At 44.6% G+C, this 9,139-nt stretch overlaps 1 protein-coding gene across 1 annotated transcript; it reads right to left on the bottom strand.

Annotated features, from left to right (window-relative positions):
- Window positions 1–4,567: 4,567 nt before the first annotated feature.
- Window positions 4,568–5,482, bottom strand: LOC138801929 (taste receptor type 2 member 2-like). Its single transcript, XM_069985025.1, has one exon. The coding sequence runs from the start codon at window positions 5,480–5,482 to the stop codon at window positions 4,568–4,570; it is 915 nt and encodes a 304-aa protein (XP_069841126.1).
- Between the last annotated feature and the right edge of the window lie 3,657 nt (window positions 5,483–9,139).

Here is a 9,139-nt window from a genome sequence, read left to right as displayed (position 1 = left end):
GTACCTTTGCTCTATTCTACTCCCAGACATATTGTACCCCTGCTGTATTCTTGTCCCCAAAATATTGTACCCCTGCTGTATTCTTATCCCCGACATATTGTACCCCTGCTGTACTCTGCTCCCCGACTTATTGTATCCCTGCTGTATTCTGCTCCTCGACATATTGTATCCCTGCTTTATTCTACTCCACGACATATTGTACCCCTGCTGTATTGTGCTCCGTGACATATTGTACCCCTGTTGTATTCTGCTCTCTGGTGTATTGTACCCCCTGCTTTATTCTGCTCCCTTATATTGTTCCCCTGCTGTATTCTGTCCCCGACATATTGTACCCCTGCTTTATTCTGCTCCCTATTATATTGTACCCTTGTTGTATTCTGCTCCCCGACATATTGTATCCCTGCTGTATTCTGCTCCCCGATACATTGCACCCCCTGCTGTAATCTGCTCCTCGACATATTGTACCCCCTGCTTTATTTTGCTCCCCGACATATTGTACCCCTGCTGTATACTACTTCCCGACATATTTTACCCCTGCTGTATTGTGCTCCCCGACATATTGTACCCCTGCTGTATTCTGCTCCCTGGTGTATTGTACCCCCTGCTTTATTCTGCTCCCTTATATTGTACCCCTGTTGTATTCTGCTCCCCAAAATATATTGTACCCCCTGCTGTATATTACTTCCCAATGTATTGTATTCCTGCTGTATTCTTCTCCCCGACGTATTGTACCCCCTGCTGTAATCTGCTCCCTGACATATTGTACCCCCTACTGTATTCTGCTCTCCAACATATTGGACCCCCTACTGTATTCTGCTCCCCGATGTATTGTACCCCTGCTGTATTCTACTCCCTTACATATTGTACCCCTGCTGTATTCTGCTCCCTGACGTATAGTACCCCTGCTGTATTCTACTCCTCATTGTATTTTACTCCCCAAAGTACTGTACTCCCTGTTGTACTGTATTCTATTTCTCCCTGTATTGAACTAACCATATTCTACTCCGTATTTTACTTCTCGCCATATTCTTCTACCCGCTTTTTCATAGTCTTTCCCGTATTCTAATCCTTGCAGTGTTCTACTTATCACGGTATTTTCGCTTTTTTCTACACTTTGCCGCGTTCTGTTCCTCACTGTATTCTACTCCAAATTCTATTCTATGTTATATTCTAATTAGGGATGAGCGAACCAAACCTTAACCAACCAGATTCGTTACATTCGAATTTTGAGAAAGTTTGTTGCGAATCTGGTAAAAATAACAACGGCGACGAAAAATTTTATTTTTTTTCACAGAATAGATCAAGATACAAGGGATTATTACTCCTATAATGCCTTGTATCCTGGATTTCTGTGAATATCAAGATATGTGATGTCACCCCTGTTAGGGTGAGACCTTAAATTAGTCTCCTCAGATATACCTGGGTGCTGCCTAATCAATAATGTAATGTGACAGCTGTCTGTGAGTATCAACCAAGACACATGAAAGCAACTTCAGTGTTCAAACTTATCGAATTTATTAAGGGAAAATCAGTTCATATCTTTTCAATAAGGTTTAAAAAGATTGGAGAACCCCGTTTAGCCACAACAACAAAAAGTCCCATCACTGTCCGAGAAAAATATAAAGTCCAAAAAAAAGTCCCATCACTGTCCGAGAAAAAAAAAACACATCAGCTGTCCCATAGGCTGTCCCATCACTGCACAGTTGTGTAGACAAATGTTGGCGACTCATTGGGATTCTTGGTGTCCAAGACTGTGCACCCCAGTGCTGATGTCTGCTCCTTTAATTATGGGCAAGGGCAGTACATGTCTGTTACTGCCCATTGGGGCAACATTCCCCCAGAAGACCACCAGAAAGTTAGCCATTCTTGCCACTGTCACCTCCCCGGTGCTTTAGGGGGCCAGTTCTGCAAAAGTTCTGCCTCCACCAGCTTGCAACCATCTGCCGCTTTGACTGCAGTCCAACCTGCCCCGGTGTTTTACCAATGATGTCAGGCCCGGCGCTCTCAGGCTGTCCTCCATTTTGTGAGCCTGGGTGAACGGAGCCACAGTGGGCAGGAGCTCCTCCGGACCATCAGGGAGAACGGTGGGAAGTGTTGTAGCCCACAAAGGAGGGAACCTTTTCTCTGCAGTGCAGCAGGGAGGGCTGCGTCATACACCTTGTATGGCACATGTGACAAACCTCATAGTGCGCAGGTTTCTTCGAACATGTCCTGCCAATTGTTGATCCCTTTCGAGGACGCGACTCTGTCAGCAGGCATCAACGACATCCCACTCGTCTGTGTTCTTGAAAGTGTGGTGAACAACATCATCAGCGAGGATTCCCAGGCCACCACTCTAAGGCTGAACATCCTCCTCCTCCTCCATGAATAATCTGTTCTCAATCATACTAGCTTGACTGCAATCAGGTACTGCCTCCTCCTCCTTAAATAGTCTGTTCTCAATCATACTGGGCTGCATGCAACCAAGTGGTGCCGCCTCCTCCTCCGTCAATTGTCTGTTGTCCACCACACTGGGTCCAATACAGTACTATTACTGCTGCTGGTTCCACTGTCAAATGTCTGTTTTCCACCCTACTGGGTCCAAGGAACTTTGTGTCCTATGTCCTGTGTAATCACTTACACCTTGGCTAATTTTTTTTCACTATTTTTGCACTTTTTTCATTGTAATAGCAACTACAACTAAACGAAACTATACCCTATCCGACTCCCACTATTGTAGCTGCAATTATTCAGCTGTTATTGCAAGGTTTGTTTTAGGTTCGGTTCATACGAATCTGAACTTCACGAAAGTTCGCCGCATCGAACCGAACTATTCAAAAGTTCGCTCATCCCTAATTCTAATCTAATCTTCACTGTATTCCACCACTTTTACTATGTGTATAGTTATGTATATATATATATATATATATATATATATATATATATATATATATAAAAATATAACCCAGAGGTCTACATCATCACTGGATCGATGGGACTTGAGCACAGGACATTACTGATGAATGTTTCTTCAGGTTTCTTTTCAAGAAGAATCAGGGCTTGAGGACTTTTCTAGGTTGTAATTAATTTCTATGTTTTCCACTACAGATGGAATATGATGGAATATTGGAATCAGCAACCAGCTGATGGTTACCAGGATGACATCATACGTCCCTACCCTGCGAGAAGGAGACACGAGGGGGCCGAGATCATCTTCCTGAACCAACAAAATAGTTCATGTGTGAAACTGATGAAGGTGGCACAGTAGTAAGAAGAGAGCCAGACGTTGAGCTGAAGTACATCAGAGTTTATAAAGTATATAAACGTCCTTAATAAACAGGGCAGATACTGTATGTAGAGGACAAAGAGAAAGCACTGCAGGAGGAGCTTCACCAGGTGGATGACGTCCAGTGGAGACACCTTCCTGCCATCCTTCGTGCTTTTGGGAGCCACCATTACTATAAAGATGTTCGGAGTGATTGAAATCCCAGTGTCCAAGACAACGCTGATCAACATAAGGGTTCAGAGTACTGATATAGTTTTATGGATGTTCCTCGATCTTAACATCCAAGGTTTAGTTCTTTATTTCTGGTGGTTGAATCCAGGCAGGAGACTGAGTTTGACAAATGCATATTCTCTGTAGGAGTGAGTTAGTCGTACAGATGAACGACTGTAAACCATGACATCAGTCAGTAGACTGTCCTCCAACCAGATAGGGCGGCACTGTATAAAACATTTGTATTACAAAATATTGCGGACAGATTTAGATCTGAACCATCAGCACAGGAAATGCATGAACTCATCCAGTAATTTATTGTTGCTGAAGGTTTCCTCTTCCTAAAAGTTGTAGCCATCTCCTGACGGGATGAAATGACTATGAGGCAGGGATCTGTAGTAACGTTGGTGCGGCCCATGACCGATTGTAGCCCTGAACTCCTACTTGCTTATATTCACAATCCCTTCTACATTGCACCTTCTATCAAGTGTTGTTGGAGATGCACGTATCTCATCCGGCTCCTATAGGGGCATACTCATCATACCGAGCATATACTGGTTTCTGTTTTGTGTCCTCAACAATAAATTGGCATCCATTAGGCAGTAGTCAGGGATATTTCCACTGTTCATGGACGTGGTTGATCGTAAATGATGGTCGGGGGATGGGATCCGGACCCTCCTGGTCTTCTGGATTAGTTGTATGATGTACATAGTCATGTTTGTGCCATAGTTCAGCCAGAGATATCAGATGAGTAGAAAGCTGATCAGCTCTCTTGGGATTCTGTGACTGTGTATTATTGCCATACATATTGATGAGCTAAAACTGAGCAGATGCAGTTAATCTGTAGTCATCTAAACATTGTCTTGTATTCCTCCATGCATTCTCATTTATGTATTATCTTCATATTGTATCTTCGTCTGTGATATTGAGTTATAGGTTGATCTATATTTCCCTTTGACATTGGAGCATTGGAGCTTTAAGTCATCGTTGGACATATGGGACTTGGGCATGGGATGTCATTACTGTAGGTATCTCCAGGATTCTCTTGGGAAGAAATCAAGGCTCAATGGCATTTCCTGGTAGCTGTTAGTGTCATTGTTTTCCAGCACAAGTGCAGAATGTCTTCACAAGTGTCTGCTGCATTTTAGAGGACGCTTGGATTATAACTATGGCATCTGCAATTGGGAATATTATCATTAGGATTTGGCTAATGGTGACCAAACTAGAGTAAGATGAGCCAACTCTAGATGGGAGAAGCATTAGCTGGCAAATGCAGAAGATAGAACAAATGGTTAACAACAGGAACATTCTCCTGATGGCATTGATGTGGGCTTGTCGGGTAAATCCAGAATTCTTCTGCCTAATTTTATTCACATGTTTTATAAGAGAAGCAAATGTCAGTAGGATTGAGAGAAGAGTAAGTGCAAAGGGCAAGAAGCTTCCCAGAATTGCGCCTACTAGTACATAAGATGGATGAAAAGACAACATCCCCTTGATAAAAGAGTTTCCCCCAGTGCAATTATCAAGAGAATCAGTTTCAATTTCTACATTTAGAGCCCAGATGGATGAGACAGCAACGATGAATGAGTCAAGAGCTGACAAAGAGAGCAGGAGCCACAAGGAGGTGGAGATCATCTTCCTGAACCAAAGAAAGAGTTGATGTGTGAAGTTGGTGATGGTGGCAAAGTAGTAAGAAGAGAGCAAGGCATTGAGCCAAGAGCTAAAGTACGTCAGAGTGAGAATAAATACTGTCATTGGTATATAAAACTCCCTAACAAACATAGCAGATATGTAGAGAACAAAGAGAAAGCTCTGCACCGACAGGCAGCACTGCAGGAGGAGGTTCACCAGTCCCATCACCAGGTGGATGACGTCCGGGGGAAACACCTTCCTTCCATTCTTCATGCTTTTGGCAGCCACCATTACTATAAAGATGTTCAGAGTGATCGAAATCCCAGTGTCCAAGACAACGCCCATCAACATAAGGGTCCCGAGTACGGAGAACATCTTCTGGATGTTGCTTGTTCTTTATCTTTAAGGTTTAGTTGATGATTTCTGGTGGTTGAATCCTGAGTTTGAACAATGCAAATTCTCTAAGGGTATCGGTTCCCATACAAATGAGCAACTGTAGACCATGACGTCAGTGTGTAGACTGTCCTCCAACCCGATGGCGTGTCACAGCATAGGACAAGTAAAGTACAACAGATTCATGGATTGCAGGAATAAAGATGTCTACACACCAGAATAAGGGATTGACTGCTGTGTAACGTGTGCAATGTAGAGAGGCTATCTGGGCAGGACTCTTTCAGGCTATGTTCACACAACGTACTAACAACGGCCATTGTTTGGTATGCTTCTATGGCCAGCATTGCAATGTCAGCCATAGTAACTATAAGCTATATTATAACTCAGTATTTACTGCTGGCCCTTTGGGTATGTCCTGTAATACAATTCCATTGACTTAAATGCAAAGGACGGTTAAAAAGTTGAACATGTTAACAACGGCCTGAAATAAATTACATAAACTTCCTTAACAAACAGGGCAGATATGTAGAGGACAAAGAGAAATCTCTGCACCCTGAGGCAGCCCTGCAGGAGGAACGTATTCAGGACTTTCCTTCCTGGCTCCTGCCCTGGTATCACGCCATCGTGGGCAGCCGCCTCCAGGCTCAGTGACTTGTCCCACCTCAGCTACTGGGTATACAATCTAAGGCTATGTTCTGAGTGCCAAATATCTTCCTTGGTTTAACATGTTCTTACTGCTGACATGGCAATATCGGCCATAGAAACAGGTTCGTCTAACATGTTAATGAGTTCATGACTAAAACTATCTGCGCTTTGGACAATTTCTATATATTCTAGAAGTTCAAAAAGCAAATGACAAAGTGTCCTCAAGCCGGGCCCCCCTGTAAAATACACAGTGCTCATTCATATTAACACAGTGGTTGTATAATTCAGAACAGGACGGGTCCTTCATAGTAAGAAATGCTCTTTATACCAGTGGATTTAGTCACCCGTTATATTGTAGTGTCCCAGTACCGGTGTGCCACTAAGTTTATATTTCACCTGAGGAAAGTAACTCTTTCCAGGGTCTCACAGCGGGATATAGTTAGTGATGAGCGAACATGTTCATAAATGTTCATAAGTTTGTACAAACATGATACTAATTGTTCGTGTTCGCCAATCGCAACACTGCCAGAGCTGCTCCGGCCAACAGGCCCCACGCTGCTACGACGCAATATTACCTGAGAATTACCTAATGGGCTACATGTAAGTTTTATCCTATCACTGTCTGTCCTGAGGCACTGTCATGTCAGAAAAAAAATATCAGAGCTTTTATGTTTAGATACGACAACCTATTTAGAGTTGAGACATTATAGAACAAATCACACAAGAAGAGACAATGTTCCTTTGCTACATGTTTTAGGCTAGGTTCACACTGCGTTTTCAGCATCCGTGTAACAGATCCGTTTTTTTTTTAAATGGATTGCAAAAAAACGAATGCATTTGTGTGCATCCGTTTTTGATCCGTTTTTCCTATGACTTCCATTATACAAAAAAAAAAACGGATTAAAACTGATGCGTTTTTTGGACGCACAATAAAGTACTGCTGACACTACTTTTTTGACCGTTAAAAAACCCGGATCCGTTAAACGGATGCTGAAAACGCAGTGTGAACCTAGCCTTATTAAGTTTTATCAAGGATTGACAAAATGAAAGACGACACAATGCGCCATCTTCTAACACAGAGACATCAAGGACTGGGGAGAAAGACTGGGAGACATGGTCCTGAGATGTTTACTAAGATCCTTCATATTTCTAAGCTATTAATTGTGTGTCTGTAAGTGTAACATGAACATGACACACTATGTAGCACCGCAGAAAAGCTCGGGTTATTGGTGACCGCTAATATTGTAGATGATCTCTGGTTATTGGTGACTGGTAATATTTAGTGATGAGCGAGTACTAAAATGCTCGGGTGCTCGTTACTCGAGACGAGTATTTCCCGATACTCGAGTTCTCGTTTCGAGTAACGAACCCCATTGAAGTCAATGGGAGACTTGAGCATTTTTTGAGGGGACTCAAGTTCGGTAGAGAGAAGGTCATGTGAAAACCTGTGAACCTCAGAAATTGATGGAAACACAATGGAAACTGACAGGAAACAGCAGGGGCAGCATGTATGCATGCCTCTGAGGCTGCCTAATGGCACCATTATGCCTAATTCTGTGCAACAGCCTGGTTAAAACAGAGGTAGGCATAGGGACCACCCAAAAGCTCAGCCTGACACAGCATGGCAGTGAGAACACAGGGAACCATTAAAACAGAGGTAGCTTATCATGAACCACCCAAAAATTCAGCCTGAGGCTATGTTCACATGGCAACAATGGACATACTTTTACCCCGGTGGAACAATGCCTGTTGTTCTATGGGATCCCGGCCGGAGCGTACACACATTGTGTGCGCTCCGGCCGGGATCCCATACGCCGCCGCAAACAACTGACATGTCAGTTTTCTGCGGCTGGAATTCAGTGAATTCACAGTGAAGCGACACAGTGAAGCGAGCGGCTCTGGCATCAGAGCTCCGCGGCCGAAAGATCATCCGGCCGGTACTTAAGTGACCCGGCTGGGGTCACGGAACGGTCGGTCTCTTACGTAGTGTGAACATGGCCTGAAACAGCATAGCGGTGAGGACAGAGTAACCAAGGTAGAAGCGGTAGCCAGTCAGCCTTCCAAAAATTATACCAGCCCTAGCATGGCAGTGAGCACACAGAGAACCATTAAAAGTGAGTGAGGAAGAAAGTAAGCCTCCCCAAAATTATACCAACCACTGCATGGCATTGAGCACACAGAGAACTCCCGGGAGCAGCAGTAGCCAACATGGAGGCCAGGCAGGAGCAACAGTAACCAACATGGAGGCCAGGCAGGAGCAACAGTAGTTAACATGGAGGCCAGGCAGGATCAGCAGTAGCCAACATGGAGGCAAGGGCAGGCACACCAGTAGTCAGAAGTAGTCAACATGGATGCCAGTAAAGGCCCAGCAGTAGTCAACATGGATGCCAGTTAAGGCCCAGCAAAAACTAGGCAAGGGCAGGCACACCAGTAGTCAACATGGATGCCAGTTAAGGCCCAGCAAAAAGGAGGCAAGGGCAGGCCCAGCAGTAGTCAACATGGATGTCAGTAAAGGCCCAGCAGTGGTCAACATGGATGCTAGTTAAGGCCCAGCAAAAAGTAGGCAAGGGCAGGCACACCTAGTGAGGCTCCCAAAACTAGGCCAGACACTGCAGGGCCTTGAACACACAGAGAGCCATTACAAGTGAGTGAGGAAGCAAGTGAGGCTCCCAAAAACTAGGCCAGACACTGCATGGCATTCAGCACACAGAGAGCCATTACAAGTGAGTGAGGAATCAAGTGAGCCCACCCAAAAATTGGAGTGAGTCCAGGGGCTGGGATATGTAGTGGACATGAACCCGGGTGCTGACAGCTAACTGGCTAGGCCTGCTCTCACTCACCACTCACCATCAAGAGAACACTTGATGCCGTGGCTGGGGGTGGTGAGGCCCTGGCCACGGCTAGACCAAAAAAAATAAAATAAAACAGCTGGTTGGCTGGTTGGCGAGACGCGATCGGCGGGCCCCCGGCAACCAGTCCCGCTCCTCTGCAGAC

This window comes from Dendropsophus ebraccatus, chromosome 9 (assembly GCF_027789765.1).
Source record: "Dendropsophus ebraccatus isolate aDenEbr1 chromosome 9, aDenEbr1.pat, whole genome shotgun sequence".
Lineage (NCBI taxonomy): Eukaryota > Metazoa > Chordata > Amphibia > Anura > Hylidae > Dendropsophus > Dendropsophus ebraccatus.
The sequence above is the reverse complement of the archived record's forward strand: the minus strand, read 5'-3'. Positions and strand labels throughout refer to the sequence as shown.

Bases quoted from the DNA above. Each gene is read 5' to 3' on its own strand.
- LOC138801929 (XM_069985025.1), bottom strand. From the start codon at position 5,482: ATGTTCTCCGTACTCGGGACCCTTATGTTGATGGGCGTTGTCTTGGAC.